General features: G+C 52.2%; 10 protein-coding genes across 10 annotated transcripts; 3 read left to right on the forward strand and 7 right to left on the reverse strand.

The window, feature by feature from the left end:
- Nucleotides 1-537: 537 nt before the first annotated feature.
- QC763_401310 (uncharacterized protein) lies at nt 538-2226 on the forward strand (the record flags this gene model as incomplete). The annotated part of the gene is made up of 1 exon (XM_062911754.1): nt 538-2226. One exon carries the CDS (start codon nt 538-540, stop codon nt 2224-2226), a length of 1689 nt encoding a protein of 562 aa, XP_062765340.1.
- QC763_401320 (uncharacterized protein) lies at nt 873-4541 on the reverse strand. The gene is made up of 2 exons (XM_062911755.1): nt 2424-4541; nt 873-2358 (listed from the first exon to the last, which is right to left on the reverse strand). Exons 1-2 carry the CDS (start codon nt 4167-4169, stop codon nt 2341-2343), a joined length of 1764 nt encoding a protein of 587 aa, XP_062765341.1. The 5' UTR covers nt 4170-4541; the 3' UTR covers nt 873-2340.
- A 4245-nt stretch (nt 4542-8786) lies between these two features.
- Nucleotides 8787-9122, reverse strand: QC763_401333 (uncharacterized protein; the record flags this gene model as incomplete). Its single annotated transcript, XM_062911756.1, has 1 exon — nt 8787-9122. One exon carries the CDS (start codon nt 9120-9122, stop codon nt 8787-8789), a length of 336 nt encoding a protein of 111 aa, XP_062765342.1.
- Nucleotides 9123-10295: 1173 nt separating this feature from the next.
- QC763_401334 (uncharacterized protein) lies at nt 10296-10694 on the forward strand (the record flags this gene model as incomplete). Its single annotated transcript, XM_062911757.1, has 1 exon — nt 10296-10694. The coding sequence occupies one exon, from the start codon at nt 10296-10298 to the stop codon at nt 10692-10694; it is 399 nt and encodes a 132-aa protein (XP_062765343.1).
- A 412-nt stretch (nt 10695-11106) lies between these two features.
- On the reverse strand, nt 11107-11915 carry QC763_401335 (uncharacterized protein; the record flags this gene model as incomplete). The annotated part of the gene is made up of 3 exons (XM_062911758.1): nt 11107-11296; nt 11356-11481; nt 11575-11915. The coding sequence occupies 3 exons, from the start codon at nt 11913-11915 to the stop codon at nt 11107-11109; spliced, it is 657 nt and encodes a 218-aa protein (XP_062765344.1).
- Nucleotides 11916-12983: 1068 nt separating this feature from the next.
- Nucleotides 12984-13364, reverse strand: QC763_401337 (uncharacterized protein; the record flags this gene model as incomplete). Its single annotated transcript, XM_062911759.1, has 1 exon — nt 12984-13364. The coding sequence occupies one exon, from the start codon at nt 13362-13364 to the stop codon at nt 12984-12986; it is 381 nt and encodes a 126-aa protein (XP_062765345.1).
- An 867-nt stretch (nt 13365-14231) lies between these two features.
- On the reverse strand, nt 14232-15779 carry BNA2 (Indoleamine 2,3-dioxygenase; the record flags this gene model as incomplete). Its single annotated transcript, XM_062911760.1, has 1 exon — nt 14232-15779. The coding sequence occupies one exon, from the start codon at nt 15777-15779 to the stop codon at nt 14232-14234; it is 1548 nt and encodes a 515-aa protein (XP_062765346.1).
- Nucleotides 15780-16529: 750 nt separating this feature from the next.
- On the forward strand, nt 16530-18818 carry STP22 (Suppressor protein stp22 of temperature-sensitive alpha-factor receptor and arginine permease; the record flags this gene model as incomplete). The annotated part of the gene is made up of 5 exons (XM_062911761.1): nt 16530-16658; nt 16679-16861; nt 16929-17016; nt 17086-17324; nt 17390-18818. The coding sequence occupies 5 exons, from the start codon at nt 16530-16532 to the stop codon at nt 18674-18676; spliced, it is 1926 nt and encodes a 641-aa protein (XP_062765347.1). The 3' UTR covers nt 18677-18818.
- A 78-nt stretch (nt 18819-18896) lies between these two features.
- QC763_401360 (uncharacterized protein) lies at nt 18897-21311 on the reverse strand (the record flags this gene model as incomplete). The annotated part of the gene is made up of 1 exon (XM_062911762.1): nt 18897-21311. The coding sequence occupies one exon, from the start codon at nt 21309-21311 to the stop codon at nt 18897-18899; it is 2415 nt and encodes an 804-aa protein (XP_062765348.1).
- A 1046-nt stretch (nt 21312-22357) lies between these two features.
- On the reverse strand, nt 22358-23473 carry QC763_401365 (uncharacterized protein; the record flags this gene model as incomplete). The annotated part of the gene is made up of 1 exon (XM_062911763.1): nt 22358-23473. The coding sequence occupies one exon, from the start codon at nt 23471-23473 to the stop codon at nt 22358-22360; it is 1116 nt and encodes a 371-aa protein (XP_062765349.1).
- Between the last annotated feature and the right edge of the window lie 99 nt (nt 23474-23572).

The raw sequence follows: 23572 nt of genomic DNA on the forward strand, positions 1-23572 counted from the left end.
AAGTGAGACCCAATTCCTGTGTGCATGGCGGGGTGCTCGGACTCAGTTCAATATCCCCGCGGTACGTCCCAACTTGTAATAGTCTCGGCAAATATCAGTCCGAGTAGCGCGCCATCAACAACAGGTCACAAGTTCAGCTCGAGGGAATTAATTGTAGGTATGATGGGTTAGGTGTACGACACAAGACACGGCCAGTATCCCGAACAGCAGTTTAACAGTTCGCTGACACGAACTTGAGTTATGGAGCTGGCTACCTTACCTTAGTCAATTATATAGCTCTTGTGCTACCTAGTAACTTGTAGCTCGATGCTACCCCCTCACTTTGGCGCCTTCATGATATTTACCACGTGACATTTATGGAAGTTTCAGCTTCATCTTGTTGGTTCGAATTCCCTCCTGGAGGTGGTCCTGTTCCTGAATCTTAATCCATTCTCCCTTTAGGCATGCTCCCACGGTTACCCACCTGCTCGAACAAAGACGAAAATACGATGCTTCGAGACTGAGACACCCTAACATTAGTTTCGTCCTGCAACAATAATGAGGCTCATTGACACTTCAACGTTGAAGTTGCGCGAGTTCACGGCGTACACCACTTCCGACTATCCAAAGTATGCAGTGCTCTCTCATACATGGGGTGACGAAGAGGTCACCTTCCAGGACATGATGACGGAACCTCTACCTTCCGAAAAGAGAGGATTTGCAAAGATCAAAGCGACTTGTGAGCTTGCCCGGATTGACGGTCTGAACTTTGCCTGGGTCGATACCTGCTGCATCGATAAGTCTAGCAGTGCCGAGCTTACCGAAGCGATAAACTCCATGTATGCCTGGTATCGGGCTTCAGAAACGTGCTACGCATTCTTGGAAGATTTGGAGTCAACGACCGAAATCAGCGCAAGTTCAGACTTTGCAAAATGCCGCTGGTTTACGCGCGGTTGGACTCTTCAAGAGCTCATCGCCCCAACAGAGCTCAAGTTTTACGATAAGAATTGGGTCTATCGGGGGTCCAAGCACGATCTTGCAGTCACACTCAAAGGGATTACACGCATACCAATAGGAATTTTAAAGCGTGAGCAGGAGCTCACCACAAAGTCTGTGGCACAGCGGATGTCATGGGCGGCCTTCAGGGAGACAACGCGCATAGAAGATGAGGCGTACTGTCTACTTGGCATATTCGGCATTCACATGCCTCTCATTTATGGAGAGGGCTTCCAGGCTTTCCAAAGGCTCCAGCAGGAAATTGTCAAATCTATTGGTGATATGACCATTTTGGCATGGGGCTCTGTCCAGGGCGGCCAAGGCTCTTCAGAGGGCCTCCAGGGTCTTTTTGCACCCTCCCCAGATGCGTTTTGGATCCCGGGTGTCATCAATTGCCTCCCAAGTCTTCCCGATATAACCATAACGACAAGAGGTCTCAGAGTGTCCCGAAACACTTGGATGCCCCTCTGGATTCATGGTACAACCTACTATTTGATTGTGGGTGCTTTCAGTCCCTGGACTGAACGTGTCAGCATCATGCAGTCTTCATCGGTCTCAGCTCTTCGACTGTCAAAGATAGGGCCGGGAATCTTTCTGAGAACAGGGCTGGATACCGAGGTCCCTGTAGACGCTCTATATGCTCAGCATCATCAGTCCGAGTACTATCTTCTTACAGATATTCCCAGTCAGATAAACGACATTTACGTTGGATACCGGAAGCATTCACTCCACGTCGAAGTCAACAAGACGTTCCACGTGGAAGATGCAGTTCCGCATTCGCTGTGGGATGACGCAGACAAGATCTTTCTCCGAGAAAGCGCCTGGCAACCACATGCCCGCATTCATTACAATGTGGTTCTTGGTGTGAGATTCAAAGGGATCGGCGACTTCAGTGCCATTGAAGTAGTTGTACTCCTTGACTTATCCTCACATCTACCGAGCCTTATTATCTTCCAAGCCTCGCAGGCACCCAGGCTCGTTTCAAAGCTCTTCGGTCCAATGTCGAAAGAGCATTCGATGATGCTGGCTGACTTGGAGCATCTGAATGATTCTGAAACCAGCTTGGAAAGCTTTGTAACTGTATCCACAGACAGGGGACCCGCCAGGATCACACCGGTACTTACTGAAACGGAAGATGTGTTTCTATCGTCGGAAGAGGAAGGCAGTGCCATTCCAGTAGCCAACCTCCAGCTTCAAATTCAGGACATTGGTGACAGCGCAGATTCCCAGCTGGTGACCGGCGAGAAGTGATGGTATATGAGAGACCAACGAGTGAATGAAGACGGGAGTGCTTAGGAAAATATCGCTGGATGATTTGGCCCGTTCACATTATACGTATGCTTCAAGTTCTCATAAGGATCTTGGTCAGTATACTGATCTAATCTTCAAACTACCTGTAAGTATATGAAATTTCTACAGAAAGATAGACTTTTAGAGATAAATTCCTACTTGACCCTGATTGTCTCATTTGTGCTCCATCCAGAAGATGAAAGCACCTGGGCTGTTCCAACAGCATATCCTGCGACTCGTAGCCCTCCGTTGCTCTCTTGTTCTACCAACATAAATAGGTTATTCTCAGGGTCAGACCAAGTAGGGTAGCTTCCGTTGAGATAGTTTTTCTTTTCTCCAATGTGAACCACGTATGGTGGCAACGATGATCCACCTTGCACGTCGATTATGTCCCATTGTTGATGTCCATGATCCCGTATACTGTGAGCCCCCTTGCCCGTGGTGTTTTCAGATTCCCCAGAAGCAGACACAATCACAGAGGCAACTGGTGCTGTGACATTGACATAGCCGTCTTCATCGACAAAACCGGTCGGGGCACCCTGTAACCACCAAAGCAACCCATTCTCCATGGCATCTTCATCCCCCAAATGCGCCTCAACACCTTCCCCAAGCTCCAGAATGTTTGGTGCAGTTGAGAAAACCTTACCTGGCGGCAGGCTTGGAATCACTCCAAGCCACTCAGCCCGGCCACCTCGAGCCAAAATCTCTCTCATGAGAGCGAGTGCTGCCTTTAGCCTGTCATCGTGTTCAAATTGCCTTGCGTCCAAAGACACTCCAAACATGCCCATAATACTGAGAATCATATCCACAGGCCGATACGCAACACGCATCATGGCCGCCCGCCAAATCGCCGAGGCCATCCCCTCCTTCCCTTTCAGATCCAGCGCCCCAATCAGCGCATTCCTCTGCACCCTGTCCCCGGGCCGTTTATCCCCCACTATCAAGTTCATTTCCAACATCTGTTTCTTTTCCTGCGTGGGATCATCTTCCGATTTCGTAACCAGATAAGTTGCCCTAGAAGACGCCGCCAACAAAGACACCAGCTCCGTCATTCCCGCCCCTGACTCGTCACCCTCCACTTGTTCAACATGCAAGTAGAACAGCGACTCTAGATAACAAGTGCCATGGGTCCATGAAAATAACACCTTGCAACGGGGCGGCGCGATAGCTTCTTGGAGAGTCCATGCGCGGGAGACCCAGTTGGTTTCTTCCTCAAGGGCGACAAGTCGTGACAAACCTCCAGGGAGGATGAGACAGACGTGGCAGTGCTCATAGATGGAGAACATTCTCTGGATCTGCCAGGCCTTGTCGTCTTCGTCCCCTTGCTTGATGCAGAGGCCGTCGAGCCAGAGGAGGGGGCATTCAAGCTGGAGGGCGGCGCGGCAGGCGGTGCGGAGGGCGGGGAGGGAGATGGGGTCGGCGTTGAAGGCGGATTTGATGGTCATTGTTGGGGGTGGGTTGGCGGTGGGGTTTAAGGGGGGGACGCCTTTCCAGACGTAGGAGATGGCGGCGTAGCGGTTTTTGGGCAGGATGTCTGTTTCGACTACTCGGAGATAACTGCCGTTGGCGAAGGGTTTGGCGTCGATGAAACGGTACCGAGCTGCGGGTACTTGGTCGAGGGAAATGGGGGCCGTGGAAAGGGACTCGAAGGGAAGCTTCAGTACGCATGGCATGGAGTGAAGATCGTTGGCCTGTCCACCAGCTGGTTTTTCGGGGTTCTCCATAATATCAAAGTAAAACGATGAGGTGTTTGAGGTAGAGAATACAAACCTCTGACACTGTCGGATTCGCGAGAGGTGTTGGGCCGTGATGCGATGTGAGTGGCTCCCGTCTTGCCTCTGACCAGCCACCTTGCCTCGATGACTACGATGACATCCCCAGACCTTTGTGAGGCGTAGGACCATTCGATCCTTTCACATACGACCATATCCAGCGGAAAACTCGGGAGCACAAAGGTGGTATGAAATATATTCGTAACTACGGTCGTTGATCTGACCGCCCTGATTGCTGGAATTACCAAGTTGCTAGGACTGATAATAAATCTACCTTACGTCGGGCACTGGCATGTGATAGCCGTGGCTCGGTGTCTGCCTGAGTGTTGGTGAGATGTGTTCGAAAGCGGCACTGAGACTTGATTACGGTCGCAGGTTTGGTTTGGAATATACCGAGTCCCACGGCGTTAGATGCTTGCAGGCTCACGGACGAGATCAAATAGTAAACTGAGTTTGGAATTGAAAGAGGCCTGATGGCGATAGTCTGGAAAATTTTGGGACAGAATGAAATGAGACCCAACTATCGTTATCAAAAATAACCCCGCACCTGCCCCTCAATCTTCCCCAATAGGGTACGAGCGAAACTCCCCCACTGCCTCAACGTAGAAGTCACTTTTCGAACAAGTTCTACACGAGAGTTACGTCTAAGTGGGGTCCAGAATCGGATGTGGTTGGGTGAACGGAGACACCTCCGGGGAATTAATGTGAATTTTGGTAAATGACATTACTGTGGAGACAGTGAGAGAGAATTTTTGTCTTCGTTCACCAGGGTGGTTCAGCTTGGGCACAGCTAGTTGGCATCCAGACTGACTGACGATATGAAAGCAGTTCGTGCAGCCTGACCATCAACATTGCGATTTCGGGCGCTGTAGCACGCGTTAGACGTGCTTTAAGAAATAAAAGCGGGAGCTTCCTGCGGTTAGGAGATGGCGGGGTCTTGGAGCTGCTCTGCGCGCCAACGCACACTCCCGCCTCGGGTCGAGCTAATGGATTTCCCATTCACAACACGACTGTCTACATGCGCCGAGCAGGGACCTCTGGCAAAGACGCATTTCCTTTTTGCTAGTTCTCATTGGCTCCCATTACTGCTAGGTTGTGAATAACATATGATAGCGAATGCTTATGTAAGCAACAAGTCCTGAGTGCTTTTCTGTGGTTTGGCAGCATGGTCTCCAAACTCGACTTGAATGTTGTCCTTCGAGCTATAAGCCGCCACGACACCTTCGACAGCCCGTTCATCAGTTTCGCCCGATTCGCCAACAAGTCGTGCAGCGGGCCCCAAAGCTGCGTCTCGACACAGTTAATCTCAACTCGAGGCATTTCAAGCTCTATTGCCACTCCGAGTTTCTATCGGCCACTGCACAGGCCTCAGCAATGGCCGACGATCCAGATCTAACACTATGGAGTCATACTTCAGGCGAAGCAGAAGCACTCCAAGTAGGCCATATCATTGAGGAGGCAAAAGTACATATTAATGACCAAAAGACTATGGATTTACTTATCGCCTCTGGCAGTTCGGGAATGTTTGAAGAAGGAGTCTCTGGAGAAGAGAAGGAAATTGTAGAAATGAAGCGTGAGATCAAGGAGAAGGAGAGGCAGATGCGGGAGGAGAAGCGGAAGCAGGATGAGAAGTGAACAAGGACGCCACCAACTGCTTATACTCCTTTAATTCATCGGCCTTGTCCTAAATAACTTGGGCAGAATTTTCGCGCCAGCATCCCAAAAATATCGCTTCCGCTTGTACTCTGTCGAACATGACTGGAAATCGGGGATAGATATGTTTCCAGACGAGCGAATACAGGGCACTAGAATTTACAGCCAACGACAAGATTTGCCCAAGACATAAACAAGGTAGGCCGAAAGAGCCAACCAATAAAGAGAATCAGAGACAAGCCCGAAAAGGCAACAGCCAAGACATAACAGCCAGCCAGAGCTTGGAACGGCCCCGGGATCTTGTCCAACTCATTCAAGAAGTCCTGTTTTAAGCCAAGCCTGGTCAGGTTCAAGTGTAAAGGACCAATATTTAACTGGCGATTGAGGAGCGCGGAGATGTTGAAAAGGGCTTTTAAGGGTCAACAACGAGGTACTTGTAGGCATATAAACGGGAACGGTGCCTACAAAATTTCAGAGGCTACGTACAACTGGTCACGTTGTATCTAGCCCCGGGAGTCGTTATATTTAGGGTAAATATACCCTGGCAAACGTCCCTAACATAGAGGAAATACCATTGCTAAACCCCTATTTCCTTCGCGAGCTTATTAGCGATATCGTCCTCGACGCTTAAGAGCTGCGCAAGGCCAGAACTAACGGCCGACCCAATCGCCGCGGTTACGTCTGAACACAGCTTACCGAGGACTCCTCCGAGAGGCCCACAAGATGTGGGCGAGGGACCACCCTCCCGCTTATCGGTGATGGGACGAGGTTTGGCCCAGGGTGGAGGTGTTTAACGTGAGAATGTGGTAGTCTTCCATGAAGCCGGGGTTCTCACCAGCTGTTAGGGCCAGCCCAGTGAGCACGAGCGTCACGGGTGTGATGAGGATTCCGACTGCTGTGCGCAGCTGGGACTTCGAGGCCCGATCGAAGTTAGTACGCACTGCGCGGATCAGCGTCCTCGAGACCCACTCGATAGTCGTGCGAGCTTCTCGGATCTGCATCATCGAGACCTGCTCGAAGTAGTACAGAGCTTTGAGACGAATAAACTGCAACCAATCAGTGGGTTTTTACAGAATATAGGAATATTGGAACACGAGGGGAGATGAAGATAACACGATCGAGATCAATAGCAAGGATGTGGTACCAGTCTAATGGTTCGGCGAGTCCCGAGATCCCGGCTCCGGGGCGCCAGAGGTGTCCACGAACTCGGAGCCCCGCCGATGGAACCGGATAACAAGACCTTCCCATGGAACCCCTATTGTCCGGTACCTTGTACCCGGCTTTCTGGGTTCCTTTGTCACCAGCTATCGGAGACTACAGCATACCCTTTTCGTCCGCAAGATCTCCCTCCAGTTCCTCATCCCACAAGTACGTTTCACAGCAGGCCAGGAATCGCAAGGATTCAGTACTGCCATGTAGTGGGATGCGATTTGCGGTAGCATCTTCACCCAACGAGAGGCCGGTTGCACGTTCGAGCCTGTTCAAATTCCAAGGGTGCCATCGTATAAGCTTTCCCTGGTCCTTGTCTGGCTGTCCTGGACGTTGACACGCTGCGCTGTCTTAGTTTCAAGGAGTCCAAGTCGGACGAGTAGACCATGCAGTCCAAGAAGTGCCGTGGATCGCGAGTGCGAGCGCCAGGCCTCGCACCTGTCACTGCGTATTTCTCGGGGCCGTTTCGTGAAAGACCCCACCCATAGCATATATACCACTCTTGGAGCGGTAGTCCTGGACATGTTAGCAAATATCAAGGCAGTGAAATTCAACTAACTTACTGGATTACCGACAGCCATGCTAATCCCAGCCCCCGTGGCCACTCAGACTTATTTAGCCTCGGCCACAGCATCTGCGATAATTCGTAGCTTGCGCTCTGCATCTTCCTAGACGGAACCGAAATGATCTGCCAGTAGCTCGCCATTAAGGCGGTGTGCGGGCACTGGAAGCTTTACCGTCAACCTACACCGATCACCTTCTCGCACTTTCTTCAGGTGGTATGGGTAGATATAATCAAGACATGAGTGGTACATTGTCCATGCCTTGCCAAAGTCTACAAGCTTTCCGGCGACGTAAATGCGCAGGTGTATATCTCGATGCAAAAATCCCTAATCGCTGGAGACCTTGGAGATCCTCCCACATTTGCGGCACGTCTTCGGGGTGAGCTCGAGGTATCCGAATGCCTTGACCGCAAGATCCTCCTGATTTTCCTCTTTAAGCCGACCGTAGACCCGGGATTCTGCGTTGGAGGGGAGGAAACAGTCGTAGTATAATTGGGGAGTCTGGAGTGGGCGCGCTAGAAATACCGCCCAGCTGTCTCTCAGGGTGGTGACCCAGTGCATGAATGAAAACAGCTTGAGGGCAAAAGTCCCCTTGTCTTCAATTTCGACCTTCCAGAAATAACCGTCTTTATCTTTGGTGTGTCCCAGATTCTCTAAGAACTTGATATCAGCTCGGGCCGTTGGCGTTAACGATGCAAGTTTGGGACCTGGTATGGCGGGCAGGGCCGGTTGTGCGTCAGTCATGTTGGCGGTTAGTTGAACAGAATCAGGAATCTGGTGAGTTCGGCGTCGCCGCCAGTGTCTAATGCACTCTGATGGTAATATGTAGGTGAGGAAGTAGGTCGATGGCAAGGCCTTCAATAGCCCACAAAGGTGACACGAACGGTAGTTCAGAGAAGTCAATTTCTGTTGGTCCGCCACCTGCACGCATAATGTCATGAACCTGCATTTGACCCATAAAATTCGTATCCACACCCAAGCATCCCAATCTTGATTCCCTTTCACGGAAGAACGTACATCTACCTCATCATAGGTAGCTGAACCTCCAGCATGGGCACTTCCATCCTACACCTATTTCAAGATACAGGTATCCGTCCGCAATCCCCCATCGTCAACTACCTTCGCTCCGGCTCTCACCAAGTACACGGAACCTCATGAAACGAGTCCAAAAAGCAAGGCTTCATGGCAGCCGTGCAGTGTCCTCCTCCAAGCTCTGTCGTACAAGTCCGAGTTAGTACAGTCCCAAACAAAGATAAAGAAGAGAAATGAAGTAAGAACGAGGTGTTTAACAAGAGCCTTGAAAAGACCAAGCCTCTGGCTTGAATCACACGGGATAAGTGGAAGAAGAGAGAAACTGCATACCTCGCGCGCCCCGCTGTTTGATACACCTCTTCGGCTGGTTGCTAGCAAGAAAATGACCGCGGCCACCCGCCCAGTCAATGCAAAGCTCATAAATCCCCGGCACTCCAGTAACGTCGTTGTATAAGCACCCTCCCCTGGCATCAATCCTGTGCAGTCCAAAGTCGGTATACCAGAGGCCCACGCGCTCCGGGCAGTTGATCCCTGAGCCGGGAGGGCATTTGGAGTAGACGGACATGCCGTCGGCAGTCACAGTGGTGATCAAGCCGGCGAGGATGGCGGTTAGGCTGGGGAAATGCATTGTTGTTGCTTGTTTTTGGTGAGTTCTAGCGGTGGCAAGCAACGTGGAGGAAAAGGTCGATGGAGATGCGTGAGGAGGAGGACGGTTGAGGTTAGATGGATGATGGAAAATGAGGGGGATGGAAGGGATAGAGGACGGTATTTATTAACGGTTAGGCCTGTCAAGGGTCCGATTGGCAAACGACTGAGAGGATGAAGCTGGTGATGGGCTGCATGGCTATCAGTATGAAAAATCACAAAGGTTGGAACGTTGGTGGATGAGGCTACCGCAAATAGAACCAATATTCGTGACATAATAGATATTGCCGAGGAGTGAGGTTTACGTATGCCTTGGACCCAGCGGCAGCGGTGAAGACTCTCCGTGGCGGAGTTACCGGAACATTGTTTGATTGTTGTTTGGTTTAACCATGTTGCTTGGAAATTTCTATGTTGTTGGTTGCTAGTGCACTTCATTACTGGGGCTACAAGGTTGCCGAGCATGGGTTACCGATTGGGACCCAAGACTTCTTAGTGGTGGTGCTGTTGGTAGAACAGACCTTTGGATATGGATTAATCATAGCAAATCTCTACAGTTGTGTTGGTAAGCCGCATGAAAAGTCTTGAAGACCCATCATCGCGATTGACTAGCGCCAACAAGTCAGCTTGACTAAATTCACGATACTTCAAGCCCACATCACTGAAGCCTGTGATGTCACTTTACTCGACGAGGGAAGGTACCCTGGTTGGGGACTTTCTATCATTGTTTGCAACCAACAATTTACTAGCGACCAGGTGGATATAGAAATATTTTATCCGAGTGGTGAATCATTCTCCAATTTCATCAAGGTACGCATTGATGGCGGTCTGACGCGTTGTCACTGACCCCGGCATCTACCGGCATCGTGATGTTGGATTGACAGCACGCATTACCTTTCCCAATCCGTGTATGGGGACGTGACCCCAAGAAGATACCATATGGACAGCAGGAGATCCAGGACTATAAATCTCCATGCTTCCCTTGTTCCAAGTCAAACACCACTCCACCCACATCGCCGTAGCCTGCTATCATCTCCATCTCAACCTTAGCCGCACAACCTTGTCACCCCTTATCCGAGTAAGTCCACTCCGAGCCGAGTTCTCAGCCTGAAATCCCTATGAAACAAACGCCTAACCCCCAATCTCTAGCCTATCTATCATGCGCCTCAGCACTCCCTTAGCAGCGGCAGCAACTCTGCTCCAATCCGCCACCCTCGCCTCAGCTGAAGCCTGGACCTTGTTCTCGTTCATCGACATGGAGCCCTTTCAACCGAACTGGGATGGCGGCCTCTGGCACACAGACTTTGGCTCCCACAACTTCAAGATTGAGAACGAAGATGGCTGCTGGAAGAACGTCGGCGTGCCCTCCATCGCTGAGGTCTGCGTCGACATTGTGCGCACCAGAGCCCACTTCATCGTCAGCGGGACTGGCCAGAGGCGGTGCATGTTTCTTGACCGCGGCAAGCGCGGCTCCAAATCTGCTTTGAAATGCTTCCGCGATACTTACGACCATTCCTGCTATATCGAGCTGTGGGAGGAGGTGGACTGCACGTGGTAGATTTTGGAGGTGCTGTTTTGTTAGGGTAGAAGGATTCGAAATTGTGATTGCCCACCCAGTTCAGGGAGGATGGGATGGGACGGTGGGAAGGATACCCAAGATGGCTATCATAGTGAGAGAAATGCAACCTCAACCTGACTTATCTCCGCTGTTATCAGTACAGTGAGAAAGAAGAAAATATTTCTTTTTAGACGGCCATCTGACCCAGGGTACCTAGAACGAATGACTGTCAAATAGAAAAGCTGATGGTCAACATGACCTATTGCACGGTTACAAACACCACCGTTGCCAACAGTTGGGAATGTTGGTGAATGATATTGATAGAACGGTTTCCGGAACCAACGCAATCCCCTTACCTCTTCCATTGACCATCAACAGGCACTTCCTTGCCCCTGGCACGGATAGATTTCCGTTACACATGAGCCTTGATCTCGGCGTTGCTGTTCTCAATCTCAGTGCTGTTGCCCGCTACACGGTTGCCGAAGCAGCCTCCCTTGTGGCAACACTTCCAAGAGCTGATCGAGTCGTTGAAGTTGCCGTTTCCATCGTTGAGCTTCTGGTTCTCCTGGGTGTCGTAGCTGCTTCCCTGGCAGTCTCGATTCCTACATCACAAAGTTAGAATTCTGTCTGAAAGGCTGTCGGAAGGTGAAGAGCTGCTTACACGTACCATCTGCATTTCAAGGCATTCTTGTTGTTGTTCTTGATGTCACTAATCTTGTTGTCCCAGTTGGAGGGGAAGTTGATTTCATGGTGTGCTGTTAATTTAGTGTTTAGTCCCAGTAGGTAGCTATTGCAGCCAATGATATGTCAATGAGATAATATAGAACACTCACAACAGTTGTTGGGAGTAAACTCAAAGGTGTGGCAGGGTACACCCCACTTGATGTGCTCACAGGCATAGACGGAGGCATCCTCTCGGCGAGAGATTCCGCTGTGCTCTGAGACAGGCACATTTTCTGTGGGGGCAGCCATAGCGGAGAAACCTCCCAAAGCGAGGAGGGTGATAAGGGTCTTGAGTTGGAACATCTTGATTGTTGAGATTGAGAATTGGTTCACTGGAGTAGCTTGGGGTTGTTGACTTGAGACTTGATGATGTGTTTGAGTGAAAGAAAATGAGTCGACATGTTTCCTCCCTTTATACATTTCTTCTTGTCCTTTTTCCAGGCGCATCAACTCACCGAACTGGAATTTGAAACAGGAACATAGCAAGGCCCAAAGCATGAGCAGATACCGCTTACCAGATGCATCACTAAACTCCCTGGCTGCTGATACATGGACTCGAGGAACTTTGACGATGTCGGATTAAGCCAGCGGACTAAGCCAGCGGATGTATACTGAGGGGGTCCAGAATCCTTTCAGTTGCCACCCCTTCATCGCGTTATCACAGACTCAAAGTTCAAGTTGTTGACGGATTTCGCATTGGCTATATGACGAGATTTATTTCACAAAGATGGCCCCCTCAAAGTCTCATGAGGTGTTAGGCAAGGCAACTCGAATATTAGCTAGAAACATAATGACGTTTCTAGTATATCTAGTAGGTGAACCAACACTTCAGTTGGGATTTGACCTGCTACCCACCCAAGAAATCCAAGAATGCTATGGCGAAATCAAAGGCACAAGCATTCCAAGCTACATCAACATGAGCCTCATCAATCGGCCTGCAACTGTGATAGGTTGTTGACTGTAACATATCTGACGACAATGACTAAGACTCTTGGTAAGTTGAAGCGCAGCGTTTTGCCCCCGACCATCACGCTAGTCCTGGAACAAAACATGCACCTCGCTTACATCACTCTCCTAGCATGGAAGGTGACAGGCTTGTTTATTCCTCCAATGTTGCGCTAGGCATGCTACACTGCAGAACAAGACGTGGTGCCACCGGGGCTATCACTCACCCTATTGTAGCATTTACCAGGCGGCTGGATGATATCGGCTCAAAAATGTGTCGTTCAATGAACAATCTGCATCTGAGTCTGTTATTACAATTGAGATAGATGTATTCATGACAGACAAAGAACATGTCACCACACCACCTGACAAAATCGACCCTCTGACTCAGAAGAATTACACACAATACATACAGTTCACCATTCACATTTTACTTGGGTACCTTGCACAAGTTAAAGCACAGAGTTTATATTTCTCTAAAGAAAAAAGGTATAGATCATTACTCCCGTCACCAACTCTCATACCACTATTATCCCCACGTCATCACCCCCACTCCCCATCGGTTTCCCTTAACAGCCCCGTTAGCTACTTGAAGTTTACCTAAAACATCAAAAACAAAATTCACTTCCCCTCCCTCTCCCGCTCCCTCTCCCTCCCCCGCTCCCTCTCCCTCTTCCTCTCCTTCACCCTCTCAACCTTCTCCAGCGAAGTCCCCATAATCCAAAGCCCCATCTTTGTTGAAAGGCTGTTCTTCTTGTTCTTCTTCTCCTTTTTGGAGGATATAGCATGGATGGTGGATGAAGATGATGCAGTATGGTGATCAGGGCTGAAGTTGGGGGTTTTGTGGGAGTTGTCGTGGGTTGGGGAAGTATGTTGGTGGTGGTGAGAAGAAGAAAAAGAAGAAGAAAAAGAAGAAGAAAAAGAAGAAGAAGCCTTAGCGGGCTGTTTTCCCTTCTCCTTGTTTTTGGAGGAGATGGTGGGGTTGGTGAAGTGGGAGTCCATTTTGGTTTGTTGTTGTGGGTTGTGGATTTGTTTGTACGAACGGAAGGGGTGTAGTTTGTTGTGAGTGTTTAGTTGATGGTGACGAGGAATGGGGATGAAGGATGGGGGAGACTCGAATGGGTCAAGTTGTTTAAATAATGGTTGACTGGGGGGGTTATTCAGAGGGCCAGGTGAGAGACTCAGTGCTATAACTTTCGACCACAACAGCTGTGTTGACAGAGCAGCTGGATTGTTGGGCACATCTGTTAGAAGTTGTTTTGTATTGTTATGGCTCATGAACTTGGAAACAAGCTGCCAGTCCTCTAGGCCAGAGAACAAATGTTGGGAACAAGGGCCCTGTGATCCATCCACTTTTTTGCGCGACTGAAGAGCAACAATCCTATTGTGCAGAGATGATGATAGTTCGCTTTGTCTCACACGTTGGCGGAACTATCTGGCGAACTGCTGTTGTCTAGCGCTCTCCAGAGCTTGCGATTTCCTATTGACACATTTTCTTCTGCAAGGCTTGCTGTATAGACAAGACATGCTATCTGAGCAGGTCCTGGTGTACAGAGAAGGCATGCAGAGTTGACATGCCTTGCAGAGTTGACATGCCTTGCAGAATTGAGATGCCTGGCAGAGTTGGCAATCCTGGCAGACGTCGCAACTCTTGCCAGGCACGACCATCCTCGTAGCCATGCAGATTTGGAGACTGGCAACCAAGTGGGACTTTGTTTTCTCAGTTAGGGCCGGAAGTAGAAACGTCTTACACTCTTGGATCAGTAGAGGAGAGCGACCCTTGGTATTCACTTGGTTCATTTAAACACTATGTGCCTAATCGTTCAAAACGCTAGCCAAATCGCCATGCACGCTCGATAATGAACTTCATTAATAGTTGCAGATACCTCCAACATCATCATCAATAGTCCAAGTACCTGCCAAACCAGGCATCTCCACCTCTTCAGTGACAGTATGGGACATCAGCAACCCAGCCCCCTCCTCGGGTTTTCCAGCAAAGAAGTCGTTCTGACCCGGGCCTTTGTGCACTCTGCTCATGAACCGCTTGGTCCATTCCTCAATAGCAGGTTCACCCGTCTCATCCCTGGCCTGCTTGAGGAAAGAGATGAGTGCTGTGCCGCCAGTTCCCTTGAGAGCACTCTTCTTCCCGTCATCAGCAGCCTTTTGAGCAGTGGCAGCAGCACCACGGGCATCGTAAGCAATCCCCTGAGGCTGCTGGCGAGAAGCAGTAGCGAGGTTGACCTTGCGACGGGCGACCTCGGGACTCCGACTGCGGCTCCGGGCGCGAACTTCCCGGCTGGGCAGGACAATATACCGCGTAACAATAGCAATGTGCTTGTCGCGGAGAGCGCGCAACATGGACAAACAAGCGTCGTAGGCAACTGAGAGGGATTTGTTGTCCTTGTTCTGCTCGACATATTCGCGAATGTTGGCAACACCTTGAACATCCTGAAGGAATCTAGCATGGGGTCCGGGCATATACTGACGCATCTCCATGATGAAGTTGTGCTTGGGCGCAGGGGCGTGACCTTCACGTCCGCGCTCCTTGGTCGGCTTCTCCCCAGTGGGGCGATGGGTGATGCCCAAGACGATGTCGAAAAATTGGATCAGACTGCTCTGGGCATTGCTGCCACCGGCATATTGGCGGTAAGTCTCGGTTCCAGTTCCGTCCTCGTAGATAACGCCGTTGGGCAAACCGGCTTCGCCCATGTTCTTGCTGCCGGCCAAAAAGGGACGGATGCGGTTGTAAAAGATGTTGGGGTCGCAGCTCTCATGCATGCGGACCAACAGGGTGGTCAGATCATCCAGACGCTCAGCAAACGTGCTCAGGCAGCTGGTGACGGCCTTTGCATCGTCCTCCCGGGCAGCAGCAATAGCCCTCAGCATCAGGGGGACGATGGGTGCACCACGGGCTTCCATGGCGACAGAGACCAGGTAAAACCAGGACTCGTCGATGCCACCGGTGAAAGTGCACAAGCTGGCGAGGTTCTCGAGATTGTCGATATCCTCGTCCATGAAAAGGGGCTTGAAGTTCCAGAGACAGACAGCTGCGTAGGTGGCAACGGGCGGCACCTCGAGGTGTTCAGACACCTTCAACAGCGGGACTGAAATGGAAGGCGGCAGGCGGTCACTGGGACTATCACCGCCCCAGATGTAGCCGTGGGCCATAAAGGAGAGCAGCACGTAGGCTCTGCGCCATTCTGCGTCGTGTTCCAGACCGATGGTGGAGAGCACTGGGAGCCGGTCGATGACCCCGCGCAGCCGCTTGCTGAGAATGAGGGCCTGCAGGTTCGCCGCGATGGCCTCCCATTTGTTGTAGTAGGGATCCGGAAGCCTCGTCAACGGCAGGACGTCCGGGAGGAAGCCGTGGGTTGGAGAGATTCCATAATTGGCCAGGTCCGGGATGGGCGCCAACATAACGGCGGGAATGTATTTTTCGTTAAAAAGAGTAAAGGTAAAGTTGAGAATCGAAGTGATAATCGCTTCAGTCGAAACAGTCCTGACGCAAGGAGTATACAGAATTGTCTCTGTAATACTCCTCAGCCGTGCGAAAACTCGGTTGAGGCGTGGGCATATGTTTAGAGTTAAGACGTTTGAAGTGTTCGGACCAGAAGACTTGTGGGACGAGTTGGGACGGGATAGTCAAGTAATAGATAGAAAAGAGTCAGAGTCGAGATCAACTGGTTGCTGAGTCGTAAGACAACTTGCGAGGGAGGCGCTGTCTTTTGTAAGCGGCACTTCCAATGAGCGAAAAAGTTTGCCCCTCTTGAAAAAGTTATTATGGGACGGTGCCAAGACGTCAAACACTGCGCCGTTGGCATCTCGGATCAAATCATGGCAAGACAATGGCCAGGCACAGTGGAGACTTGAAGGAAAATATCGCAACCTGGAACCTCAAAGGGCGCGCCCTTTTGCCCTGGGCACTCGAGACGCCGTGTGCCTTTCTCTTCCAGGCTCATGTTGGAACTGCGCCGACCCCGGCCCCTCCTTTTGCCCCCGGCCTGCTGTCACTTCACTATGCCGGCCTGTTCCGTCAGACATGGGATGTGGGCGAGGGTGGCATTTGAATGACAGATGAGCCGAGGAAAGGAATGGAAGGACCTTTTCCCTCAACAAGAAACCTGGAAGTCAGCAGAGCACTGAAGTATGCGGCTGCAATCGATCAAAATGCACAAAAAGATCTTGTCTTACCCCGCCATTAGCCGAGGACCGTGCACACCCGGGCCTCAAGCTCGGGCCAACTGGTGTTTGAGAGACTTCGAAGAAGTGCCAAGGCTGAAATGCCAAGACAAAATGGTGCCCTGTCTCGTCATCAGAATGCCAAGGCTACCGCTGTCCCACAGCACGCCCCAGCCTGGTTCTGGCGGCACCTCAACGGCCGCAACGACGACGCTGACGACAACAACAGTCCGATAACTACAAACAGCTGCTTCTTCGAGGACCCCAACATGGCAGTCCAGCAGCATGTCCTGAACTGGCTGTACAGTGTCTTGACAAGTGTATGTCCAATTGCTACCTCGATATCGTGATAGAGCCATATTAACTGCTACCCCTCTCCGCCAACAGGAATATCGAGATGTCAACCGTGCCTACAGCGATGTTGCCCAGGCCCTCGCGCAATACCCCTCCCTCTCCCCGAGGACCGATGTCCACAGTATGCTCATGCTGCCTCGATGAATGATTGCGCGCGCATGGCCAGCTCACTGACGATGCGCTGCGACAGCCTTCCCCAACGGTTCATCAGCTCTCCTCGTTCGCCTGACCGGCACCATTCCCGTCCTGTTTCGCGGCACAACATATCGATTCCCGATATCACTATGGGTTCCCCATGCCTACCCGCAGGAAGCGCCCCTGGTCTACGTGACCCCGACCGAGAACATGATGGTGCGCCCCGGCCAGCATGTTGATCCGCAGGGACAGGTCTACCATCCATATCTCGCGGGCTGGGCTGGGTTTTGGGACGTATGTTCTCTTCCGGACGATACTATGGGGTTATCTGGGACTCGAAGCTGATTATCCCGTTGCAGAAGTCTAGCATTCTCGACTTTCTCGCCATTCTGCGAGATGTCTTTGCCAAAGAGCCGCCAGTAGTGGCTCGACAGCCAGGGGGACCGCCGCCTCCACCAGCTCAGCAATTGCAACCGGCATCACCACCTCCTGTTCCTCCCCTCCCGCCTGATCTCGCCTCCAGGCCATCAAGTCAGGCTCAACACCACAGCCCGGAAAATGCGCCGAGACCACCACCCCCTCCACCAAAACCCGGCATGCAAGTCGACCCACGACAACCTCCTGTCCAAGGGTCACCTCGAGCCGGTCCCCCAGTACCTCCACTACCACCAAAGCCAGGACGTCCTATAAGCCAGTATGCCGGTGAAGATCCAAGACTGCACCATGAGCAACAAGCGCGACCGGGTCGATCACGATACGACACAGCACCCCCATTACCACCCCAAGCGCCCCAGTCTCCTCCGGTACCACCACGTCCCTTCCACCCTCCAGTCCAGCAACAACAACAACCACCACCACCACCAGGCCCCCAATACCAACGTTCTCCCCCTCCACCAAGCAACTACTCCCCGGGACCACCTCAACCCCCTTACCTCCCCAACGATACTCGCCGCTCCCTCCCTCCACAACAACAATTCACCCCCCTCCACCAACAACAATGGCAACAACCCCAAGCTCAACCTCCCATCCAACAACCCCCACCACCCCAACCCAACCCCCCCGTCCCAGACATCATGGACTCGGAAGACCTAACTCTTTCCATTCCACCCACCACAACCTCGGCGCCACCCATCCCTCCAAACCCTGAAAAAGACGCGCTCCTCCGCCAGCTCGCTTCAACACTGTTTACACTACGGCAACAGGCCCGCGACCAGAACAACTCCTCCCTTGCAGGTCTGCAATCGCAGCGGCAAGCCATGGCGGCAGCAAGCCAAAGAATGCAAGCTGAGTCGGCGCAACTGACTCAGCTTTCGAACCTCCTGACGTCCAACACATCCATCTTACAGGACTCGCTCAGAAAGGCAGACGCAGTGATTGAGAGCTCGTCTCGTCTTCCAGAGCCGAATATTGACGAGCTTTTGGTGGCTCCGACAGTGGTGGGGAACCAGCTTTACGATCTTGTCGCCGAAGAGAGGGCGTTGGCGGATGCGATTTTTGTGCTTGGGAGGGCGGTGGAGCGGGGACGGATCGCGCCGCAGACGTTTGCGAGGTTGACGAGGAGTTTGGCGCGGGAGTGGTATCTCAAGAAGGCGCTGGTGAAGAAGATTGGGGTTGGGATGGGGTTGAGTACCGGTGTTGGGTACTGAACTGTCGCAAGATAAATGGAAAAAAGAACAGGCAGTTGATAAGAAGAGAAGCGTTCATCTATCATTTATCTAATGCTACTTGGTACTTTCCAGCACAAGGCCAACTATCGGTTGTTTTGTGTGTCCTGTCTTTCGTCTTAAACATGTCTTAACAATGATCCAAGATGTCTCTAATCCTCCCCAAGAGTTCTCTTCTCTCCTCAAACAAAAAAATAAAAAGCTACAGTTTGGGCCAACCCATGGTTCTCTCTCCTTGTCCTTGCCCCAAAATAATCCTCTTACCACCATCTTCTCCAGCCTCTCCACCACCACCCCTAGTCTCCTCCTCCTCCCACCTCCTCCAATCAACAACCCTCGACGGCCTAGGATGCTGCAACCTACAATTCGGCGTAGCAACAACAACATCCCAATCCTCTTCTCTATTCCCTCCTCCTCCTCCCCCAACCGCAATCCCCTCCCGACTACTCCTCTCCTGCATCATCTTTCTCGGACTGATCAAATTCCCCCCTCCCGCCTGATGTCTAGCAGCACTCGAACTAGCTCTCCGTTCCCTCAACCGTCTCCCGATCCCCAACGCCGCCGCCGCCGCCCTCTTACCCCAGCTCAAACTGGAACGTCTGTTCCCCCCTCCCTGTTTCACCGCGTGCACCAGATCTGGACTCAAGACCGGGCCCACACCGCCAGCTTTATTCCTCCACGCTTCACCCCCCTTTTTGCCCAAGGAGGAGGGGTATAAACTCTGCTGAAAATGCTTCTTTGTAACAGCTACAGGATGCTGTACCTTTGCTGTTTCATGGCCGGGCGTGACATTGCCAGGAGAGTAATGACTAGCCGTGGGACTAACGCTAATGATCGAGGTGGTAGTAGCTTGGTGAATAACAACACCACCCCTCACAACAGGCGGTGAATCGCGGTGGTGGTGAAAGCAATTGCCATCACCTGTGACTGGAATTATATCCCTCGTCTTGGATAAAGAGGTCTTGTCCAAGAATGGATCAGAAACCACCATGGTGGGGGCAGTCGTGCTCGTCTCCCAGCTGTGTTTCGTCTCGAGGGTGCCGTAGCTCTTCCTGTCGGGGAGGATGCGGCCATCTCTTGCGCTGGTGGGGTGGAAAAGCGTCGGTTTGGTGGTGGCAGTCTTGCTGACGAGTTCGGCGGAAGAGGGCGGTTCGTAGCTAGGTTGTGGTGCTGGCTTGGAAGAGATGGGCTCTTGTTGTTTCCCCGCCGGCGCAGGATTCGTCCGCGGAACCCTCCACATGGCCCCCTTGACAAAAAAGCTCGAGTCACGCCTAGGAGTGAGAGACAGCCCGTCTGGCTTTGCAGTGGTGGTGGTATTCGCACGCAAGACTCTGCTGCCCAGAGGCTTGCCGGCGGTGCTCTGCTGGACAACCCCGACGCTGTGTCTTGTTGTGATGGTCACCTTCGTCGTACCCTCAGCGGTCTTCATCCCAGCCGCCACCGGCTTGCTCTCCCTCCGTCCCGTCAACGACAATGCTCTCAGCGCCCTTGCTCCTCGTCTCAACTCAGACACCGAAGGCCGTCTCACCGAATTGCGAGACTTCACCAGCTTGTTCGACGATGACCCTCTGCTCTTCTGAGACCCCGAGGTCGAGCTCACCGTTCTCGGACGACTAAGGTGTTCAAACATGCCGATCCTATCCTTGACAGGAGACTCCTTGGTAGCAGTACCTTCCCCAGCACCATCTTGGGACAAGTTTCCATACCCTCTCGACGACTTGCGAAGTGCCTCCTCCACTTTTGCCGGAAAAGGGGTGGTAGACCGTCGGGAGAAGGAGGAAGAAGAAGCAGTAGTGCTGCTCGAGTCGCGGTGTGTCCTGACAGCAACCGTGGTGGAGACCATGATGGGAAGACTGGGTCCGGATTTGACAGGAGCGGTCTCCCGTCTGGTTCTCCAGTGTTGTAAAAAAGGCGACGGTGGTGGTCCTGGTAGTATCCTCCGTCCGACACCACTGTCACTGAGGCGGGCCATCGCCTTTTCCTTTGACTGCTTGGTGGGACTTTCGTTGGGAGGAGGCTTGACGGTGGAGATTTTGACAGAGAGTGTTCGTGCTTGGAGCAGCGGCCTCGATGGGGTGCTTCCCAATTTGCCCCCGTGTTCAAAGGCTTCGGCGAGGGCTCGAGTGCGTCTTCTGTTGATGGGCTCGCTGGCTGGCGCTTCCGTGTGGTCACTGTTGCGTGCCCTCGGCGGTGTTTCGGAGCTCGGGTGCTTGCGGTTGTTTGCCTGACCTGGCTCGGCTTGGTAGGTTCGTTCTGAAATCGCTTTCTTGTTTGGACTGGCAGACTCGCTCTTGGGATGCTTTGACACGGACGACTTGCCTGACGACCCAGCCAACACAGCTTGCTCAAATGCCATGCGCAAATCCGCCACGCTGTGTCTGTTTCTCTTGACGGTATTTTCCATCTCTCGTCCTACCTCGATGGATGACTGGCTCTGTTGCTTGCCTCTGACTGTCGAGACACTGCCGCCTGCCTTGGGATCCATCTCGCTCGTCCTCGACGCTCTGAGGCTTGCAACAGCTTTGGGGTGCTCGACAAAGACCGGCTTGGAAGAACTCACTGCTGCACGAGTGATGATGGGCAAGGTAAAAGGGTCACCACCTCCTTGTTCAAACATCTTTCGTCTCTCGGCAACAAGCTTGGGGTCCCAACCCCTCCTCTCTTCGGGCACAACACCACTGTCTCGCTTATGTCCATCATTCTGCTGCTTTAGCTGGAACTGCGTGGAAGGTACCTAATCTTCCGTGTTTCCCGACTTTTGCTGATGGCGGATTATGAAGCGACTGGCTTCCAGGCGGGAAACCTTCTTGATCGGCGAGCTCGACTGTGGGTACATTGGCAGGCCGTCAGGATCGTGAAGCTTGGGTCCAGCAGCTGGCGTCGGTGTTCTTGGAGATATTGCTTCCCTTTCTGGTCCCTCTGCTTGGGAAAATGGGATGGCGATACGGGGGGGTTTGGTGAAAGGCGAGCCCTCGGTAAAGATGGGTCGAGGCTCGGTTCGTGGTCGTGCTCGGTTTTGCTTCTGGGTGTTCAGGGCAGTCGCTGCCGCTGGTTTCAACGGCGACGGGCCGTGGCGAGTCTCTTGTGCATTGACTTTGCTTACTGCGTCGGCAATCTCAAACTTGGACACCAGGCTGGCCAGGCCGGGCGCTGTGCTTCGAGCCGGGGGTGTTAGTTCCAGGAAGGCCATGCCCTCCATCCCGCGGTGCACATTCGGGCGGCGGGTTGCAAGGGTGGGTGTCTCGTGGGCGTGGGCGCTCTTCGCGGGCGAGGTAAAGGAGCTTTGAGTGCTGATGCTACTGTCGCCATAACTTTTGCGTGGGAGTCGGAGGGGCTCTGGTTTGAGTTTGGAATCGGAGTAGTCTCGCTTGGTGCTTCTTGTTGGGAGGCCTGTATCGTTGAGCGTCAGTGTCGGGATTTGGGTGGCCATTTCGGTTTCAGTCGCAGTTCTTGTGGCAAAGGGTCCAGTGTAGGAGTAACGAAGATGCGGGCAGAGATGGATGACTGAGGCTGGTTTTGCTTCTGTGATGGAGTTAATCCGAGCGCCCAGGTGGTTGAGGATGGAAGGACCAGTTTCCAGGATCACGTTCGGGTCCCAGCAGCTGGGCATCGCTCCTTCCATCTAATATCAGGTAACGTCACTTCTAGCTTTCCTGGTCCCACTCAGAAAGACACCATTGGTAACCTCTTCGCGGCAAAATACGTCCAGTAAAACACAGCATTGTCCCGCGATGGCGTTCCCACCAAATCCTCAGCCAGCGCAGCCAACACCCAGTCAGTGTAAAAGGCAAACAGAACGCTCAACATGAACACAGCAACTCCTGTCGCTGTCAGACAACCGACTCCCACAATCCCCACGCATCCTCCACTTCCGCTCATCATCAGCCACGACAGGACAATCACCACCAGGACCATCAGGAGCACAACACCCCCAAACACCCCAGTAATGATCCTCAACTGCTGGTTCCCCATGATATGCTTCGACACGATATTCATGATGCCCACAAACCCGACGACGACCCCAAGCACATAAAACGGGACCCAATACCACACCCGATGATACCTCCCCTTCAGCCCTGGCAAATGATACCCATGCCATTCGTCGTCATCACCATCGTCCTCCCGCTGAGTCAATCTAACCCTACTCCCCGTTCCCATCGGCGCTTTGAGAGGGTAGTAATGCCCCAAATGCACATCCGCCGCCGAAGTCCTCGGTCCAGGACGGTCATCCGTTGGTGTCCTCTGATACGTCGATTCGGGATAATCATAGCCGTATCCACCATGCCCATACGCAACGTACCCTTGCTCCTCCTCCACAACCTTTGGTTGCTTTTCTTTCTTGGGCTCATCATGTGTCTCCCATGCCGCCTGGATGGTCATGCCCGTTAATGTGACCGACAACACCAGCTTCCATAATGCGACCAAGATAAACGGCCATGTGCATCGACATCTCGCCATGGTCAGTGATGTCAAGACAAGTGTAATGACAAACCCAACGGCAGCAACAGAGAGGTTGAACCGTCGATGTTTGAGCCGTTTCCAGACGAGAATTGGGTTTCTGCCGCGGGAGAGCATATACACAGTGAAGTAGGTGAGAATGTGGCTGGCCATTCCGATGGCGCCGTAGGGGAGCGCGTAGCATTGGATTTGCTCCTGGACGGTGCCGCCGTCCTCGTAGGGGTCTTTGGAGAGCCATTCGCTCAGGCTGAACGCTTGACATGGGCGAATGAGGAGGGCTGTAGAGAAGAGGAAAAGATTTCGTATTGGTACTCTTGACATTTTTTTTTTTGGTATTTTCTAGAATGAAGCATGATGGCACGACGCATCCAAAGTTGGGGATGGTGTTGTTTTAAACAACACAGCTCCCGTCCAGCTGGA

The sequence above is a fragment of the Podospora pseudopauciseta genome, chromosome 4 (assembly GCF_035222475.1).
Source record: "Podospora pseudopauciseta strain CBS 411.78 chromosome 4, whole genome shotgun sequence".
Lineage (NCBI taxonomy): Eukaryota > Fungi > Ascomycota > Sordariomycetes > Sordariales > Podosporaceae > Podospora > Podospora pseudopauciseta.

What these genes read in the sequence shown, in the direction of transcription:
- QC763_401320 (XM_062911755.1), bottom strand. Translation starts at nt 4,169, where the DNA reads ATGGTCCTACGCCTCACAAAGGTCTGGGGATGTCATCGTAGTCATCGA.